Here is a 22,037-nt window from a genome sequence, read left to right as displayed (position 1 = left end):
TTAGCAAAATTTATTATTCTTACTCAGAAAAAAAAGTTTCTATAGGACTTTAAGAATTCATCTTGACAAATCATTATAACAATCTTGAAAGTCAAATACAAAAATATGAAATGAATAATTTCAGCAAAATCACCCTCTACATAAGCTGTTTATAGATGCCCAGACCGTGAAATGGGAGACAACCCTAAGAATATCATGCCATGATTTTACACACTATATGACCAGAAAAAGCCAACTTGAACACTTAGATGAAGTTTAGACACAACAGGAGGTATGACAGCACAAAATTCCTTGAATGTGAAAGTCTGCTACTTCGCCTCCAATCGACAGAAGACTATTGATCATCCAGGTCTGGAGTTGCACATTTTATACGCTCCCCAGAGTATGGAATCCAAACAACCTAGCCATTTTATTTTTCCTTGTTAGTCCTTGCAAAACCTTGCCCATGAAAAAATCTGGATTCTCCTGTGACTGACAAACTCACTTTAGCTGTACTTAGCTCCTGGTCCCTAAGGCATCATAAACATCACTCTAGTCTACTATAGAGGTAGCCTCTGAAACATTACTGATGTTTTTATTCATTATATGACCAACAATATTTCAAACAAAATTGGGGCAGACAGAAAAACATGTGGATTTATTAAAAGTATAAAAGTAAAGAACTTAGGATTTATATGAGATATTGATGTAATCGTGAAAAAAGACTAATGCCTAAGAAAAATAAGAAGAGAGAGACAGAGAGAGAAAACTGTGATATTCTGAATGCTATTTGCTAAGAATTTGGTGATCCTAGAATCAGCAACTCAATAGAAAGCTATGTATGGAATTCTCAATACTAAGTTTGTAGCTATAGAAATCATGTACAATGCTATCTAATATACTCCGAAAGTAGAGAGCAGATTTAATATCAGAAATCTTTTCAAAGCCTGCTATTTCTGCTGATTCTGAAATCTCAGAGCATTGTTTTCTTCATATCATAAATAAGCCAGGCATGGCAAATTTAGGCAGATATAAATCAATTTTCTGGGTTTCTGAAATAGTCATTTTGCTGACGTAAAGGAATTCATTCAACAGCAACATATAAGAGACTGACTCTCCTATGGGAGTATTTTTCCTTCCATGTGTGAACAATGTTTTGATCAAGATTTACAAAGAGAAAAAAAGCTGATTTGTGAAGAAAAACATCAAAGCTTCTTTTCACTAAATGAAAGCAGTAAAGATCAAAACAGATTGCAACACCAACCTGAGCCTTTGTAGAAGTCCATGTTGGCAGTGCATGACAAGCAGAAGGGAAAGAAAATTATATATGCATTAGTTGAGCTGCTATTATAATGCAAAATTGAAAAAAAAAGTAGAAATCCTTTCCCTTGGTTACTCAAAATTAATGGCTTACGTTTTAGCTAGAATTTGAATGTTTCCCTCCCAATTCTCAAGCAAAATACCCTCTCTAAGTGAATAACAAACATGTGATTGTGTGGGAATAAAGAACTCATGGATATGAGAAAGTTGAGCAGATTTTCTCTAGCTGTCCTCTGGCTATGAGAGCTGATTGCTAAAACAAGGCTTAAGGAAATACAATAAATCTCTGAAGCTTAACTCAAACTCCCTAAGAGGTATCACCGTTACAGCTTTAATCATGGCCAAAAAAAAAAAAGACATAAGAATAATCATTTTTGAAGGATACAGCACACCGAGACTAGACTAACTCTTCGAATGTGAATTCCATGACATTTGTTTCTACTGGGTACTCCTCCCTCCATATATCTTCACTCCTTAATCTTACCACTATTTTAATTTTGAACTCACTTGAGTGGTTATTTAATTATTGTCATCTCTACAACTAGATTATATGCTCCCTGAGGGCAGGGCCATTTCATTTTGTTGCTCATCATTGTATTCTTAATACTTATCCAGTGCCTGACATAAAGTAGATATTTCAAAAAATACTCGTAGAAAGATGAATGGATGAATATAGTCTCAAGGCAGTATCAATTACAAATATTTAGATAGATCTGAGAATTATAACCCAAATCCAAAATGTATTTGAATTTGAATTCAAATTCTACCCTTTTATGTAATATATCAGAAATCTTAATTTACAGAAAAATAGTTTCAAAGAAACTGAGTTGGTTAGGTTAATTAAACATCCATATACCTTGCATCTTGGGAATTCTAATCTCATTTGAATACACCCATTATCACCACAATCTATAAATAATGGTTATTTACAACCAGAAGTCACTGAGCTCAGAGGGTTCCACAAACTTCACAAGTGGCCAGACTTATTATCGCTACTTCAAAAATAGTATTTAAATTTATACATTTGCCAGATATAAATTATATAGGCTAGTAAAAAGAATAGCCTTGGCTTCAGATAGAAATATAAAAATATTAAAGTACTTAATGATAAAAACTCAGGAAAATTCTTGACATTAGAGAAATGTCTGTTTCATGATAATTGCTCGATATAATTAACTCCCAGTTAAGTGATCAATGAACAATGAACAATGCTCCCATGATTATTTTATTGCACATTAGTATCAGATCTATGGGTATGATTTATGTGCTGCGTTAATATTACTACCAGATCTTGATGATTATTGCCCATGGAATGGAATTTAGACCAATGAACAAAGAAACTTTGGTGTATTGCTTGTTTCATTCCTGTTCTATAGACACCCTACATTTTTGCCTTGTTCTGAAGTTAAAGTTAGTAGTGTTCTGGGAATACAGCTCCACGGCTCAAGGTTTGCTAAAACTATTTAACTATGGCTCATTGCACTTCGACAGAAAATAGATACAAATATGTGTAAATAATGAATGCATTATTAACAATAAAGGCCAAAAATTCTCTCAATGCATAATAATAAGTTATTTCTTCGATAGAAATGGTTAAATTTCTACAGGGTAATAAATAAAAGCAATCAAAAGCACCTCTTTGTTAATTCTCAGGATACATAGTGAAGAAGTTTTCCAAAGCAGTAAAATCATATTAGATATGGGAATTTGACTATACTTTAAGAAACTAAGTTGTTTTTCAGAAATTACATACATTACTTTTCCTTTTTCTGTCTTTTTAAAAATCTTGGTGCCATAATTATTTAATCTCCGGTTAAAATATATAATTTTGGGATAGGATTAATCTTTAGTCTTCTTGAGCAAACTTCTTTAAGATATTTCAACCACTTATACTTCTATATGCAGCCTTAAGTTTTCTCTTTGGCTTTACTCAAACTGCTATTTCTACTATCAAAGGCTATTTCTACTTTCAAATACTATTATTATGTGAACTTTAATGTACCTAAATAGAAACTGTTTAACTTTCCCATTGGACCAATTCCATTTTCACATGTCTAAATACTATTCTTTCTTTAAAGCTCAGTTCAGGTCTTACTTCCTCATACCCTAAATTTCCACAAATCTGTGCCTCCACACTCCCTTGAATCCCTGAGGCTCAACAGACAGCTTTTTTATTTTTATTTTTTTGAGGAAGATTAGTCCTGATCTAACATCTGTGCCCATCTTCCTCTATTTCATATGTGGGACACCTGCCACAGCATGGCTTGATAAGCAGTGGGTAGGTTCATGCCTGGGATCTGAACTGGCGAACCCTAGGCCGCTGAAGCGGAGCATGCGAACTTAACCACTGCGCCACTGGGCTGGCCCCAACAGACAGCTTTTTATACCTATGCTCTAGCTCCCTAGATGCAGTCTGAGTCTGTTTTGAGACTGATATCCATAGCACATACATCAGACAAGTTCAGACCAATTCACTTGACTACTCAAAACCCTGCAGGGGCTCCTATCACCCTTAGAACCAAACCCATGGTTCTCTTACTCATGGCCCACTGAGCCCTAAGTAACCCCACCCTGCCTATTTCTCTAAAATTATCTCCAACTCTCCCTGTAGCTCATTTCACTCCAGCCACACCACCCTCGCTGTTCCCCAGAGAAGAAAGTGAGTGCCTGCTTCCAGGTCTGTCCCTCTGGCTATAAGATTCTTTCTTCAGGCACTACAGCTTCCCTTTTCACCTCATTCTTGACTAGGCTCTGATGTCACCATCTCAAAGAAATCTTTTTCCTGATCATTCTCTCCTCCTATCCTTGTTTATTTTCTTCACACTATCCATCATTATCTGTAACTATTTACTTATATATTTACTTCTTTGCAATCTATTTCCTTCACTAACATTTGAGCTTCATCAAAGCAGAGCTTTTGACTGTCTTGCTCTTAGCTGTATCCTAGCATTTGGCACATAGGAAGTACTAAATAACGACTAATTCCATTTATAATCACCACTTTATACATTAGGCACCTGGTATAATGTCTTAAGCATGGACTGAGAGGGTTGATAACTACAGAATAAGAAAAGTTGCTAAAGAGATAATTCAAAGCTATACTATATTATATGCAGTCAATGAGGTCATTACCCTTAAAGATATAGGGATAGATGTTAGAATTCCATTTTCATGCAATCTGATTTATTCATTACCTGAAATTAAATATTAAGGACAATTAATATAAATAGTAATTTAGGCAGCTTTCTAGGAGATATGAACATCTTTCTTTTTTTTCCATGTGTGTTCCTGCACAGACCTCCTCTACTTTTCCACGAATAATGAGTTTTCAGCCAGATGTATTAACAAGAATGAAGAGAAATGGTACAGACTTATATAAATAATGAATGCTTACCAAGGGAAATGTGAATTTGAAATATTAACCATAAGTAAAAATGAAAGATTTGTTATCAAGTTTTACATATTAAATATTTTCCATAGTATTATCTGTATTCACAACTTTTTACAGAGCTACACACCATAAAGTTAAATAAAATGCTAAAGAATATTTGAAATATAGCTTAGAAAAAATTGGAAAAATAGAGATTTTTATGAATGGATAGTTAAAGAGGCTTTCAATAGACCAAAGCAAATTTCAATTCTAGGAGGATATATAAATGGAATATCTATTTTTTGAAATATTATAATTAAACCAAGGCATACCATATGCAGTCACTCTCTCTATTTTAATGTGGGATCACATGAAAGAATATGCTATTATATGGCTTTTATATGAAAGTTATCTGATATGATCATAAGCAATATGCTTTTCAGCTTATTTTAGATGTTCACTGAGAAATGCTAATGACATATTTATTACTTATAGATCTATGTGTATGTTTCTATATATCTTAAAATTGGGGGAGAAAAGAAAATTCATATTGATAGCATATATTTTTAACATGAAATGCATAAAACTTCCCCATAAGTTATGCATTTACTTTCTATCTAGTGCTTAATGGTAAGAATGAATTAAGTATTATTTACATTTTACACATTAAAGAAAGATAGAAAAGTTGAGTGAAACAAACACAACTCCTCTTTCCTTAGAGTACCTCTATTTTGCTCTGTCCTCGAAGACCAAATGAGAAAAAAAAATGCATTTCCCAGGAATCTCATCAACGATATTTTTCAAAAAGTACATCTTCTAGTTGGTCATAAAATGCTATTCTGTGCTCACAATGACATAAAAGGAATTGCGATATGCTATTTAATAGCCACCAATGACTTCTCAAAATAGATATACTGCTGTTAGAATCCTGGTTCTCATTAATCCTCTGAAATCCTCTGCAAATAGGTAACAGGCAGAAAAAGAAATGACTATTTCTATTGGATGGTGCAGAAACTAAAAATGGAGGAATAAAACTGGATCAAAGTCAAAAGAGGAAATAGTAGGATTAGGAAAATAATCAGTGTTTCAAACTGTGGAAAATCAAAGTTGGAACAAAACAAGCTTCTTTCCTAATACTATTAACTGTGTGTGTGTGCGCGCACGCAGGCGTGTGTGCACGCCCACTCACCCAGGTGCCTGTGTGATCATGTGTGCATGGGTAGAGTCATTCAATATATACTTTTCTTTTAGGACATTGGAATAAATAAGAGTGATATTGGAGAGAGGAAGCTCCTAAGATTGCAATTGCCAAATCAAGTGTTTAGTCAAAGTTTCCATTGTGCTTCTATCTAATAAGAGAATCAGTCAGGCAAACAAACAACATTATCAGAGGCAGATTGCTGGTTCTGAGAGCACTTTAATCAGATGCAACTTGCTGAAATCTCAATAACCTGGAAAACCCAGTGGCAGCCCAGGCTAAGGGGGGTGTGTGCTATGACTACATTAAGACAAATATAATAATCTATCTAGGGAATCGTTACTTTTTTCTTTTTCAGAGAGCTATTTACATAACATTTACAATCCACTGCTTTACATATCACTAGACTAGGTCCTTAAACAAAGCCTCTGTTGGAATAGAAGATCTAAAACAAATATGCCAAAACCACAAATAATAACAACTTAATGCTTTGCTTAACTTCTTGCTGTATATCAGAATAGCAAGAATCTGTTTCTTGTTTGTTTGTCTTTTTTAAATAGGGTATTGAAATGAAGGGGGAGTAATGGAGTTAGTGGATTAAGGTAAATCTGAAAGTTATAAAATAACAAAGAGTTGTTTTTCATGTAAAAGTAGAGAGGCAGGTAGATTTTACCAGTGTAGGAAAAACAGGTTTTACTCTGTTTTCTTCTTATTTCCTAGGAAACTTGTCCTGGACCATCATGTTATGGCAAACTGGAACATTCCTAATACTAGAGGAATGAGTCAGGAATAATGCATTCTGAAGAAATTAAATTAGCAACAGGGAGTCATTTATACCTAAAAGCAATTTGGTGAGTTAAAATAAAGCAAATGTGTTTTGTGTTCTCCATCTAATATTTTTAAGCTACAGCATTAGGAAAATAAGCTATTTCATCATGCATACCTGTACAATTATGTATTTACATACAAATATTACATACTATGTACATTACATAAGATACATTACATAGATATGATGTATATAGATATCAGATATAGACATATACTACAGATGTACAGATATCTATATCATATATCTATGTCGACCTTATCTGAACAAACTATGTGTAGGTCAGATATTCACTTCCCCATTTTTCTGACCCCAATATTTTAAGATGTATGAACTATATTTTAATATCAGAGCCATGGCTTATCTACTATTTTGACTCATTATTTTTCATCAGATATTTTCATCCTATTAACTGTAATTTCATCCATATAGCCACTAAATAGCTGGTGTATAGACATTTTCATAGTTTTCAGTTATTATAAAATTTCTAAATTAACCATTATTAAAAATTACAAGTGAGATCATAAAATTCTATAGAAAAGAGCAGAGTCAGAATAAAAATGAGAAACAAAGATGTAGAGAGAAAGCCAACAATACTCTGCATATTGAGACAAACTCCGAAGGATACACACAACAGATAATCAAGCATTTAATCGTTTATAGCAAATCATCTAATTTCTTGCACTCTCTAATAAGAAACTTTACCTCAGAGATGTTCATTTTTCCCTGTGGGCTGTGATCCCATCAAATTAAATCTGAATTAAATGTGTTTTGTAGAAATTTAGTAAATTATGAAACACATAGAAGCAGAACGGTCTAGAATAATTCTTTTTTTCCTTAATCTAAAAGTTTTGCCATTTCTATAATTAGGTCATCTCTGGTTTCTTCAATGATTAGTAATACCAAAGATCTAAGAATTTATTTTTTAGGAGGCAAGACAGTAATAGCTCCATGTGTTTAGAAAAACATTCTTTATCGGCATTTGATATGCAGAGAAAATAGCAAAATATATTTGATCAAGACTGTTCTAATAATATCTCAAGAAGCAGATTCAAAATGATCCTAAAGTAACTGCAAGGCTTGTTCATTCACTCACCAAACATTCATTGAACACCTACTGTTTTCTCAATATTATGCTAAGCAATTAACCTGGCAAATCAGAGCTCCTAACCTCACTTCTTTAAGATTCAACTCCAAAAATACAATTAAAATGAGCTCTTCTTTTCAAGTACACTTTGCTCTGTCAAATACACTTTCTCTGTTTATTTTACAAAAGTCTAATCATCTCTATTTGGCTATGAGCCCCAGAATTGGGCTCATTTCTCCGCCAATAGCACCACTTGATATCCTACGAGCAGAGACTCACCCAGTCTCCATGTCGCTCCAGCCAGACACTGTACCTACTAAGAATTTAAAGTCATGCTGAAATTAAGCATCCAACAGTAGGTAGTGGGATAATGCACACAAGCATTAAAGGGAAATAGTCACATAGGCTCTTTTGTCTTAAGTGCACCTTTAGCCCTTGCAATTAACTGCAGGTGTACAAAATTACATGCAAATATAATTGCATCTGAAATTAGCTGACTGCCGGTGTAACTGGTCAGTTGTAACCTCCCAAGAGAGTCTTTAGTTAATTATGCCAATTATTAGGTAATTATAGGTATAATTATACAAATTTCCACGTAATTATATTGCTTAAAGAACTCTAGTGCGGAAAATAAGATATCCACATAAGCTTTCAGAAGATTTTCATTAACTGAGAGTGCTGGTTTCAAGTGCTTAAGAACTGAATTTCACACTAATAGTTCTTAGCCCGGGGGCCTGCCTCTGGACTCAATCATTGCTGACTTGAATCAGATCCATACTTTTTCCAACAAAGTCATGTAGCAAGGGCATCTGTGTCAAGATATTTTTTGGGTTCAGCATTAAGTCTATGCCATCATTAATTGCAGAAAATATTATACTCTGATAAGACTGCTTTACTGATCTTCAGAGCCCTAGCAATGTAAATACCATACAGTCAAGTGCTGTTTTCAGAGGAAAGCAGGGTGTGCAGCTCACCAGGGCAGCTCTCACTGCTGTGGGATAGCATACCTGTATTCCCCTATAAGATGAGCTTGCTCACGGTGATTTTGTTTTTCTGGCTATGAAAACAATGAGTTTGAAATCTTTAAACCTCCCACTTAACAATAAGAAGATTAGGCTACAAAAATGCTTTGCACTGGTAGAAAATCTATCCCAAATATTGCATGTTTGGATATTTGAGAACTGTTGAATCTGGCTGGTTATATATCAAATTCAAGGATCAATGGTATCCTCTGTATCCTAAGTCCAGCAACTAAGCTCTTGCCATATTCCTCGTGGGACCAAGCCCTGCCACTTACCTTTGCAATTCTAGTAATAGGTCCTACTGTTGTTCCCATACGCATTAGTCTATTTTTTTTTTTAAGATTTTATTTTTTTCCTTTTTCTCCCCAAAGCCCCCCGGTACATAGTTGTATATTCTTCGTTGTGGGTCCTTCTAGCCATGGCATGTGGGACGCTGCCTCAGCGTGGTGTGATGAGCAGTGCCATGTCCACGCCCAGGATTCAAACCAACGAAACACTGGGCCGCCTGCAGCAGAGCGCACGAACTTAACCACTCGGCCACGGGGCCAGCCCTGCTTTAGTCTATTTTGCACTTTACAGAACCCTGTCTCCTTTTTCCACGTCTCCTGAAGTCCTACTTCCGCATCCTGGTCCCTAAGATGAGGCTTGTAATATTGATCACTGGGGCTCCCCCTTAATGTAGCCTCTTTGGACCTCCTGGTTTTGCCTGAAACAGTGTGGTTCATCTTCCTGTCTTGGTAAATAAAAGAAAAAAGCCTAGTGCTAAAATAGCATAATCATCCAAGCAAGGCCAATGATCGAGCGGCCCTGAAGCTCTATCTTGTCGTCATTATAAGGATTATCTGACATATCCAGGAATATCATTCATACTGAAACTGAGACCCATTTCAACTGTGCTCCAGCGACACCATTTGCAGGGACTGCAATATGAATAGTGTACCTTGTCATTGAGAAACATGGTGAGGCCTGGCATGTCATTCAGGCATGTCCAGCAATATCCCCATGCAAATCTACAAATGGCTTAATAGATCAGATTGCAGCATCTTTTGTGGTCAAAGAAAAGGCTGTAAATCTGTGAGATGTTCAATTTTTAAAAAATTGTGTAATTATACATATTTGTGAAACATTGCTCTCTCTCTCTTTCTGTATATATATCACTTTCTTTCATAACACACATTTATATATCAGAAGTTCCAAGAGTTCCAAAAAGAAGCAGCTTTAAATTTTCTAACATTCATGTTTTTCAAACTTATTTTAACATGGAACCCTTTGGGGAGCAGAATATAACATCCCTGGAACATGCTCTTAAAAACACTGTTCAAAAGTTCCATTTGTAAACATACCTTGCTCATTTTGGATCCCCAGAACTTCTTTACCTATTAGTCAACAATTGACTATTGCAAAGGGAACAAGAGGTAGACACACGTCTGTAGCTGATTGCAAGAGCAATCATAGGACGCTGATCTTTTTCTACAGATCTGCACAGCTTGTACACTCTAATTCTCCCAGGTGTACTACAGAACATGCTGTGCTACTAACAGTAACTGTTTTTCAATTAACAGTCAATATTTAGAAAGAGCAGTAAAACAAAATTTAAAAGGCTCCTTTCCACTTAATTCTTCCTACACACTAGTTAAAAGGCACTTTCTTTCCCTTTTAATGTTAATTGAATCATCATCCACTTGTCACTCGAATTTCAAATACGTGGGGCAGGACACTCCCCGAAGGGCTGCCACAAAGTTAGATGGCCAAACTTTAAACCCATGGGGGTCTAGTCTCATCTCTCATCTCAACCACAGCCAGAGAAATAAGTGTGATATCTAAAGGATGGTTTAATTCTCCTGATGATTTTTTTAAACATATCCCTCTCTAAAAGCTTAAACTTTCCATTTAAATTTCTGAAGTTTTCTGTGGTTTCTCTGAGCACGAATGCACTGTGGATGTCTTTTTAAAACTTTTTGGAGGATTCTAAATTCCTTAAAAGATCCAGATTCCTTGGAAATTTTATACTACACCTGCCTGTCTACAATGCTTGTTTATTCTTCTTCAAGCCTCAACTCTCATTTCACCTTCTTTATCAGGCCTCCATAAGCCCAATGCAATTATTTAGCCTTTATATTTTGGACAATCATAAGTCCCTTAGCACATGCAGGCCTTATGTTATCAAATAAATTTTAGGTGAAAGAGCTAATTCCCTAAATGCATTGGAAATCCCCACTTTGCCTGAATATCATGGTGCTCCTAATGCCTGTCACAGTGAATCATTCTTCCATTGATTCATTTATTCATTACCTTATTCACTCAGTACCTCATTAAATAATAACAATTGTATCTGGATTGCTCATAGTCCAGTGGAGGAGGTGAGGGAGGGAAGTATGATAACAGTCACGTAAAACAAACACTTCATAAAAGTAAAAAGTGTCTTAGGAAAAGGACTATGTCTGTCTGTAAAAGTAGGGGAATCCTGGAAGATTTAACTTCACCTCTGTCACTAGCAGTAAGTAGGAATTTGTGAAGAGAAAGATTTTTCAGGTGAAAATAATTACAGGTAGGAAAATTTTAGTGATTAAAGATAATTATATGATCAAGGAATGCCAAGAATTTTTGGTCTGGCTGGAATATAGAGGGTGGAGAAAGAACTAAATGGTAGAAAGATGAGTCTGGAAAGTGCCAGGCTGTCAAGTGCTCTGTGTGCTATCCCAATTAATGTGGTCTTTATCCTATGGGCCAGTAGGTCTTGAACTTTAGCAAGTAGTTCAGAAGCTCCTAAAGATTCTAAGAAAGTAGGTCTGCCATGGAGTTCAGGAGTACGTATTTGTAACACCTACAGTGATTCTGTGCTGGTTGTCCACAGATTAAATTTTGAGAAATGCCATGTGTATGCAATGGGAAACCAAAGAGGGTTATTAAATAGGCAGTGTGGGGGGCTGGACTAAACTGGGGAGTTTAATCCTCCACTGCTAGGAGGCTTTGGCACTAGATCAGGCAAGGGATGTCAATTTTAATGACGGTTATAAACTCTTATTTAGTTAGTTAGTTAGTTGCTGCTACTCTTGCAGAAGACAAGTTGTGTCTGAATGATCTATAAGTACACTTCTAAGTGCAGTGCAATAAGCAAAGACATCGCACTATAAGTAAAGACACTAATATATCTTTTGTTTGATTCACAATATTCAGCAGCCATCACTCTTCTCTTGTTACACAACATATTATCCCACTTAGGCCTCATAAAAATCCTATGAGTTAGTCACTACTATCTCTAACAAATGAGGAAACAAGGGCTCAGCGAGTTGAAATGACACGCTCAGTGTTACACAATGCATACGTGATAACAGTGTGGGTTAAAGTCTAGGTCTGTCTGACTCCTTTTCTACATCATGCTGCCTTTCCAAATAACTGCAGAGTTACCTCCAAAGTATGCAATGAAATGCAACAGACATCAATTTTGTGCACAATAAAGTTGAACATGAATTTGATATCATTGAAGGTTAAAAATATAGGTATCCGATCAGTTTGTCTCACGACTGTTCTTATTGCAAATGGCAAAACCTCAAGACCAATGGTTTAAGCAAAATGGGAATTTATTTATTCTTATGGCTGAAAAGTCCATGGTAGACTTTATGTATCACTTAATTCAGTGAACCAAAAAAATGACTCTAAAAACCGGTTTCTCCCTTCCCAGCTAATGACTGCTTTCTCTTTGTTGTCTCTGTGTTCAGTTCCGCTGGTCCTGAGAAGATGGCTTCCTCCAGAGCTCCAGCCTCATATCTGCCAATGTTCGAGTCTAATGAAAAAGAGCACATTTTTTTCCCCAGCAATCTCTGTCCTGAGCAGTTGCAGTTCTTGTTGGCTCCCATGTCCATCCCTGAGTCAATCTCCGTAGCCAGGGCTACTCAGTGTCTGATTCTCCATGTGAGAGACTCCTGTTTGCCATTGCATAGGGTCAACTCCACCCAGACATCGCAGAGTATGAGTGGGGAAAATGGTTCTTCAAAATAAATTTGCATTAATGGTACCAAGAAAGGGGGTGTCAGTTCGGAGAGAGCAACACCAGCAAATATCCATGATGTTCAGCCAAAGAAAAGAGCAAGATAGCTGACTGTGGATTTATATTATTATGGCAGAATCAATTAAACTCATTGATGAATTAGAAAATATTTTTCTAAATTTCCTTATTTCCTTAGGATAACACACAGCCAAAATAAATGAAAATTTATTTTAGCAAGGCATATGTTTTTATACGGTTTCTACACATACACACAAACACTGATTTCTACAAGACTATTTTATTAATTCAAATTGAATCCATTCAAATAAGATTATTCTGTAAACAACTGACCGAATTCTGTTATTCTGTTTTCAAAATAACCCACTGTTCAACTGAATTCAAGCACATTTTAAAAAACTTTAAACTAATTTGTGTGCACATGTAGCCACAGTCATTCTCCTGCCAAAGTACATTGGTTCTTTTAATCCTTTAATCAATACTTCCTTCTAGCAATTCATATCTTTTTATTCCCTTTCCAAAATCATTCATTTCTCTGAAGAATATCTAAGGTTTTGCTGATCCATCCCTTTGGTGGTTTCAGATTGGAGAAGCAGTACAAAATTCCTGGGAGTTTTCCTCTTTGGTGATATTTTATGTTCTTTTGAGTGTATGTGTTAATTTTCAAGCTGTTAATCCTTCAAATCACAGTTCAAGCCTCCAGGACATCTCTCCTCTATGCTCCAATAGACTGTTATTCAAAACACTTATCACAGTGTGCCACAATTAAGTATTAATACCATAATAATGAAATTAATTAGTAATGCAAATGAAAATAATTATTAATGAAACTGAAAAAAAATCAGTTTATTCCTCCATAAATTAAAAGCTTATTGAGGTCATAGCTCTGAATTTTCAGCCTCTAGGACAGTGTCTTGCAAATAATAATTATTGGTTGCTTGAATGAGCATAAAAGAAGTCATCTGGTAACTGAATATTTTATTTTTTCAAGAAGTTGATTTTGCACCATCCTCCTGGATGACAAGGTTAGGAAGGGAATGCACCCAGTAGCCAGGTCTTCTCTTCCTGCGAGGCAGAGGCTAGTAGGGGGCATGGCCCTATCCTCCTGTCGCCAGGCAGCAAGTACACTGACACCGGGGAGAGAAGGGAGAAGTGAGGCAGAGAAAACATGCCAAACGGTTGCCAGGTTGGGAGGAGCTGGAGAGGTGCAAACATCTGGAGCTGAAGTGTTATATCTGGGAAACAAAGGGCAAGGCACAAAAGAAGAGATACTTACAGACTAAGGAGGAAAGGGGTTGGCTGGCACACCAACTGTCACAGAGGCTGGGTGAAGCTAGCTTTTATGTGACTCATAAATAGAAATGTATGACTACATTAAGAGCTAGGAACAGAGAGGGTAATTTGGTTACATAGACACTTATCAGCCCCCTCTGACTCATTAAACACTTATAAATGTGTGAACTCATCAGCAGTTCTTTTGCTCTCTGGCTTTTTTTCCCATTAGTCGCTACACTTTCTGACTATAGTATTCCCATTTGTAAGCATGGCACATTGTGAAATATTGGTATTAATTATATTTAAACAAATTAAATTGCACTAGCATGTTTGCAAAGTGTGGCCGACATCGATCAACACAACAAACTACGAACGCAAAACATTACTTAAGCTGCATAATGACAGCATATTTTAAAATTCATCCCTGAGTGGCAGTTAAGAGTTTCAAGAGAAGAGAGAAAAACTGTACATGGTTGCGACGTGGATAAATAAGTATAAGTAACTAGTTCTTGGAAAGGGGTTTGCCTAATGAAACGTGTGGGCCAAAGACATGGTAATAGGCTGCCTGCTCAAGTGAGGAGACACTCATATTCGCTGCTCCCAAGGAGGTGAAAGTTCTCACCTCAGCTCTCACCTGGGGCAGCGGTTCCCTTTTGTGATGTTAAGAGTTAGAATAAACTGTCTTGTTTGGGGTCAGTGACAGGGAATGCTAGAAATTGTACATGATGTGTGTCTTCCATTTTTCTTCCATTTTCTCCTTAGCAGTTCTTGTGCTGACACCATCCCTTGTAAGTATACCTCTCACGCGAACAGAACATTCATGTGTGGCCCCACTACCCCTGGTATTTTGAACCTCTTAATGAAACAACAAATATTTATTTCATACTCAGTACCGAGGATGTGCCAAGCATATGGGGAAAGTAAATCAAATTCAAGCCAACAAACAAAAAAGACAAACCAACAACAATCCCATAAAACATGCAGCACAAACTCCTCGGTCTTCAATCCCAGTTGTTGGCACACATGAAAAGAGAGTAAGCAACCAAATGCCAAACAGTGCTGTCCATAATTAAGTGAATACAAGTTCTAGAACAAACTATTCAAAACATTGAACAATCTGTATGGCTGTGTGACAGAATAAGAAATATATATTTTCTCTCTGCCCCTGATTCCTGACATAGAGCTTCTCAATCCCTTGGAGTTTCCTGGATAAAAAGCATCTTTGGTTCCAATAAGGTGATTCATGATGGGCTCCCGGATAGCCCCAGGATTGAGGTTGGCCCCCAGAAAAGCTTTTAGCTTGGACTTTTCAGCCCCAACCCCCAACCTCCATGGAGGGGAGAAGGGTTGGAGATCGAGCTCATCACCAATGGCCAATGACTTAATCAACCATGCCTACATAATATAACCTCCATATAACTCTAAACAAAAGGGCTCAGCGAGATTCTAGGTTGGTGAACACATCCACGTGCTGGAGGGGGGCACACCCCAACTCCAAGGGGACGGAAGCTCCTGCGTGAGGAACTCTTCAGGACTTCACCCTATATACCTCTTCATCTGGCTGTTCATGTGTATACTTCACAATATCCTTTGTAATAAACTGGTAAATGTAAGTGAATGTTTCCTTGAATTTTGTGAGCTGTTCTAGCAAATCATCAAACCTGGGGCAAGGGTTGTGGGAACTCTTGAATTTGTTAGCAAGTCAGACAGAAGTGTGGATACCCTGGAGACCCAATACTTGCGACTGGCATCTGAAATAAGGGCAGTCTTGTGGGACTGAGCCCTTAAACCTGTGGAATCTGACATTAACTCCAAGTAGTTAGTGCCAGAATTGAATTAAATTACAGGATAACCAGTTGGAGTCCAGAAAGTTGGAGAATTGGTTGGTGTCGGGAAAACACCCACAAACATTTGATGTCAGAGGCGTTATGAGTAGAGAAACAGCTTTCCTTTAGGTTGGCACACACCAATCAGAAATGTCAATAAACAATCATAGGAAGGTGAACCAAACAAGTACATATCCATGGAATATCAGTCCTGAGAGGATGGGCTGCCCCAGTAGGCATGACCTAAGATTAGAAGTTCACTTCAGACCACTGCATATCAATTTCCTGACCTCACAAATAAATGCCTTTTCTGTATACTAGATACTTACAAAACAGAATCTCAGCTCCTTGAGAGTTGGAACTGTTTCTTATTCAACATTTAATACATGGCAGTTGACTCTATAATATTGATTTAGCAAACATAGACAAGGATGCAGCAGACACCTATTAAAATTGCAGACATTTCTGTTGCAGACAGTGAGGGAAGGTGAGGAGGCACCTATTTTAGCTTGGACTCAAAAATAGTAGTGAGCAGGAAAGAAAGAAAAATGAACAGTGAGCTCTAACAAGCATGGCTCCCACGCTCTGGCAGCCATGCAGCAATTTCCAGCGGTCCATGGCAGAGATGGAGAGCAGGCAGTTCCATATGAAGAACTTCTTCATGAGTTGGAAAATGTCTGTTAGGCTAACTGCAAAGCCTCCCCAGGCTGTGTTGGGATTTTCCAGTAGCTTACTGAATATCCTATTAGTATCTCAAGGCATTCTTTTAAAATGAGGTTTTGATGCCAATCTTTTGACATTTTGACAGGCTACAAAACTCAAAGCAGCAGGACTTTCTGTTGTTGCTGTTGCTAGTGTTTCAGTGCAGTAAATACACATGCAGTTTCACTTAGTAGCCTGTAAATAGAGTTGGGTGAAATCCAGAAATTGATTAGTAGACTATTTTAATGGAAAAAAATCCATAAAAAACTATCTTGACATAAAATTAAATTCCCTTAATGTAATTTTTAACTAGGAGGTATGTGTTGAGAACTTGTTTATTCAGAATATGCTACAGCAGTGGTTTTCAACTATGGCTTCACATTTAGAATCGTACGGTGATCTTAAAAAAAAGAAAAAGAAAGATGGTGCCTGAGTCTTACCCTAGAGCTTAAAACAAGAGTGTGCCCTAGAGATGTATAAGTAGAGATTGCAAGACCTAGGTCAGAGCTGACTGAAACGGTGTAATGGAGTAACCACCACCAGCTTAGACCCATCTTGATGAACTCAGTGGAGTTGGATGTATAATTGACTGAATACCTTTGGGTTCTACTAGCATTAAAAAAGGAATGGAAGGAAGAATGGCTATTGGGCAGGCAATCATGGGGTAGGCAACCAACTGTGTCTACCATATATTTCAAGTATCTAAAATTGTTCTTAGAAATTTTCAATGTAAGATGAGAAACTTACCAGAGCACAATTTGAAAATGATAGTTTTTATCATATCAATTCTTCTAGTACTCTTCCTATTCTGTGTGAGTACACAAAGGTAACAGGCAACAACTTAGGATAACGTGGGATCAGATTCAATTATTTCTATGCTTCCTCCTATTTCTAAAAGCCCATGACTCAAGACACCACGGGAAATTCCAAACATGAGAAGAAACAGACCTTTCCGCTGTTGAAAATATCATAATCTTATGAAGACACAGAGACACATGGAAAACTTTTTTTTTTTTTTTGAGGAAGATTAGCCGTGAGCTAACATCCATGCCCATCTTCCTCTATTTTATATGTGGGATGCCTACCACAGCATGGCTTGCCACATGGTGCCATGTCCGCACCAGGTTCCAAACTGGCGAACCCTGGGCCGCCAAAGTGGAACGTGCGCACTTAACAGTGGTGCCGCCGGGCTGGATCCGGAAAACATTTGAAAGTTAAATTGGCAAATAAAATCAATGTGGTAAAAATTGAACTTTTAATTAATGATAGAAGAGGCTATTAGCAAAATAAAAATAGCAACTTACACTCAGCACTGAATATATACACAATCCATTTCTACATGTGTGAATCTGAAATAATATTTATATGATTACAGTGGCTTAAGGAAAGTACATTATTACTTGCAGCATTTTTTAGATTGTGGCATTTACACTGTAAAACACCAATCCTCCAGGATATTCATTCAGAACACACGTCTGTTTAGTAGGCATTATGTGGAGCGTAATCCACTATGTGTTAGGGATATTTAAGATGAATGAGATGAGATCCTTGCCATCAGACAGATGAACAACTAGTTTGAATGCAATCACCCAGCACAAATGGTAGTAATTGGCAGAGTCTTAAATGCAGAAATGATCTATTGGGAGTAAATGTATGTGGTGTCATAACATATAATTCTAAGTGCTCCGTTCTGCTCTGCTGAGAGATTTCTAATCTAAATCTGCTTTGTTCTCATTCAAGTAGCAGGTAGGCCCACTATAAAACTTTGCCCTTATGGAGCTGGATTTATACAAATGACAACAAAATAATACAAAGGAGTGGAAAGTTCAGAGCAAAAGGAGCTGCAACTAAGGTTCCTAAGTGCCAAAGAATTCCACTGCTGCCCCATCCTTATTCTTTCCTCTCCATTATTAAAAAAAAAAAAAAAAAAATGAAAACCAATCCGCTTGAACTGCTTTCTTTCCCTCACCAGAAAATCATTCAAGAAATATCCATCAAGCACTTCCATGTGGCAAGAAATACAGTAAACACAGAGAAGAAAATCAAGCATGCAAGGCAGTGACAAGTCTGTAAAATATCTGGGTTGTTATCATTCTGTTTTTGAGATGAATGAAGTGGACATATAAATTGACTTACTCATGTTACAAAAGAAACACATACAAAGCTAGAAATTAAGCTTAGGTCTTTTACATCTAGACGCCATTTATACAGGGCATCCATGGAGGTGTCTTGGTAATTGCACCAAGAGAGGTTTATCTGAGCTGGTCCAAACCTTGGCAAAAGATGGCCCAGCCCATATGATCCTCAGGCTGAGTTCAGAAGAAAGGGAAGTTTACCTCCATTTAGGAGGCTGTACAGGTTTATAAAGTGCAGAGCAAAGCAGGACTTGTGGGATTGTGCTTCATGACCCCCACGAGGAGAGATCTGAGCACTGGGTATCTTGTGCTTGAACACAACACAGAACATGGGGTGATGTTACTCAAAAGCTCAGGAACACATGCCAGGAGAGCCTGCCCTGCTGTGCGAATGTCCTATAATTGACAGGCCCTCCAATGCTCTGCTGTGTGACACAGAGACCATATGCTAAGGAGCACTCCTGCTCTGTGGGGAACCAGATTGCCAGAGAAGTCTCAAAAGCCAGGCAGATGCCAGCATCCCCTCTACTGTCCCTGATCTACCAGAACAGCCTTGCCAGCTGGCATCTCCACCTCCTCCAACCAGGTTCTGATCACAGAAAACAAATAGGGCTGAGACACTAACAGCTCTATTCCTCTGCATTAGTACAGCCCTGCCAGTGAGAGATGGATTAATGGGTAAGGGAAGGAGTCCAAAGAGAAGGCAAAGAGGCGTGGGGTGAGCGCCTCCTCCCGGCTTCTTTTCCTTAGACAAATGTGTGCTGTACTTTTCATGGCCTGTTGTAATTCATCCATTGGGTCCCTACCCATTAGAGACTGAGCTTCTTGGTGACAGTGATGGTCTCATTGACTTTCATGATCATAGATCCTACCTGGCACAATGGCTGGCACAGAGAGCTCAACAAATATCTGTTTTGCTATTTGTGTTAAGAATAATGCTGTGATGTGGAATTGGAATAGGATACCTATTAAATAAGGACTGTGAAATTTCTATAATTTGGGACCCTGAGATCCCAGGAAGAGCTTCTTCTTACCCAGAAATTCATACAAATTAGACATCATCCCATGGGCAATGCCCAATGGCTATTTGACTCTATAGCAATTTTGCTCCTGTGCCAGCTATACTGCCAGGCAGCAGAAACAACAACCCCAACCTTAGCTCCACTCCAGGTCAGAGAAATGATTAGAAATAGGGGATGTTAACATTTTACTTCTGACTGACCACAGAGCCCACCTACAACAGTTCATGAGACATAACTTTCAAACAATTTGGAGATGTGTTAAAGGTCCAAGGCTAATGATTTTAAAGCACTAATCATGATTTATCCAGCATATTAAATAATCAAACGTAATTCTGGAGAAATTTCATCACCCTCTAGCATTATGAAAGCAATAATACATAACTTCAATTTAAAATGAAGCATTGCCATGTTTATTGGTTTCCTAGTGAATACACTGTGCCACAAAGATGCTGAAGATAAAAGTCTCTTACACCAAAGCATAGCATGTGAACGGACTGGTAAAAAGAAATCAAGCAATAAATAAAGGACACCACATACATTACCATTGATACAAGTGCTCCTGCTGCCACAGTGCTTAGCTAGGAGACTTGGGACATAAAATACATCTAGTATTTATAAACATCTTTCTTTTATACATTTAACGCTTTCAATGGAGAGTTGAGAATTAGTTTCAGTCCTAGATTCAGCTACTCTCATACAGGCAGAGTAACTAGTTCACTTATTTATATCTATTTTGACCCTCTGTTAAATAGGGGTGCTTCAAACACGTTAACTATCATTATCATTATATATTATATAATAGAGTGCTTACCCTAGTGTCTGGCATATGATTAGCTTTCATAACAATTAGATTCTATTAGTTATAAAAGTTGTCGTCATCATCATCATCATCATCTTTGATGGAACAGATCAATAAAGCTGGACAAGATCATAAGAGAATTAACTGATCCAGGGGGCAGGCCCTGTGGCCGAGTGGTTAAGTTCGCGTGCTCCGCTTCGGTGGCCCAGGGTTTGGATCCTGGGCACGGACATGGCACCACTCGTTAGGCCATGTTGAGGTGGAGTCCCACATGCCACAACTAGAAGAACCCAACAACTAAAATATACAACTATGTACTGGGGGGATTTGGGGAGAAAAAAAGAAGCAGGGAAAAAAAAAAAAAAAAGAATTAACTGATCCAAGCTCTCCTTTTTTCTCCAGAGAAGAGAAGAGACATTCTGATTACTAATGTATCACCAAAGTTACACAAATTAGGCAGAAAAACGAAGATGGGAATGCATTCTAACTGTAAATCTAGAGCTTTTTCACCTAATTATTAAATAACATAAAATGTGTTTAGTTTATTAAGGGCATTGGACAATATCAGAAACAAAGAATCTCTACCTCTTAGCATCTCTCTTGCAAAGTTCTTGTGTCAATGCTTCCCACACCTCTGGGCTCTCTGTCTATATCTGCTCAGCTGTCTTACTGTCAGAAAGGGAATGGCAATATGTATTGACAACATCTGATATTTTTTGCTGACATTCACTCGTTCTTTGAGACATATGTTTCCTTTTAAAAGCGTCAGTGACCAAGTAAAGCTGTTGCTTTTATATTCTAAGTACTTATGAACTGTTGCTAAGAAGAATTTGAAGGAAATAATAAGAAGGTCTAAATGTATAAAATAGGACAGCTAACACCCCTACCTAAGGGCAGATATTTTATATTTTATTGCCTTTTAATGTACTAGAATTTACCTATGAAGTTTCAGCCCCAAACTTGTCCTTCTATACTCACTTTCAAACTGCTAGGGCTGGAAGCCTGCAAACTACAATTTGCAGACTTCCTTGCTAACAAGTTTCTGGTTATATTCTGTCACTTGGAAGTACTCATGCCAAAAGAGAAATCAGTAAAAAGTTAGACATTCCGCTTGGAGTGGACCCTCCTGTAGTGGTAGCAACAGCAGCAGCAGCCCAAGTTCTACTAATTAAGCATCTTAGAAGTAGCAGCTAGCAGTTCCATCAAACAGACAACAGCTCCTGCTCACAGCCACCTGCCGTGGTTCCAGTCCCATTGGAGGCAACTGTTCTAACAACGTTAGTGGCAAGAATGCTCTTATGGGCATCACCCCAGAGATGGTAGCAGCTTCCTGACATCTGGGTAATGTCTTCCTCCTCTTTTTTTTCTCCAGTTCTTCTAATTCTTTTGCAAATTTTCCTACAAAAAATCCTCCTCTGACTTAAATACCCAGATTGGTGTTGATTTTCCAACTGCACAACGACTAAT

The 22,037-nt window shown here is 37.5% G+C and overlaps 1 protein-coding gene across 1 annotated transcript in view; it reads right to left on the bottom strand.

Annotated features, from left to right (window-relative positions):
• Window positions 1-22,037, bottom strand: part of LOC124233816 (thrombospondin type-1 domain-containing protein 7B) — a 674,290-nt gene that overhangs the window by 106,105 nt on the left and 546,148 nt on the right. Inside the window, exon 15 of the mRNA XM_046651040.1 lies at window positions 1,244-1,249. Within this exon, the coding sequence (XP_046506996.1) occupies window positions 1,244-1,249 (6 nt within the window). The remainder of the gene's footprint in view (window positions 1-1,243; window positions 1,250-22,037) is intronic.

Source organism: Equus quagga, unplaced genomic scaffold, assembly GCF_021613505.1.
Source record: "Equus quagga isolate Etosha38 unplaced genomic scaffold, UCLA_HA_Equagga_1.0 251_RagTag, whole genome shotgun sequence".
Taxonomy (NCBI): domain Eukaryota; kingdom Metazoa; phylum Chordata; class Mammalia; order Perissodactyla; family Equidae; genus Equus; species Equus quagga.
Note: the sequence above shows the minus strand (reverse complement) of the source record. Positions and strands in the feature narration are given on the sequence as shown.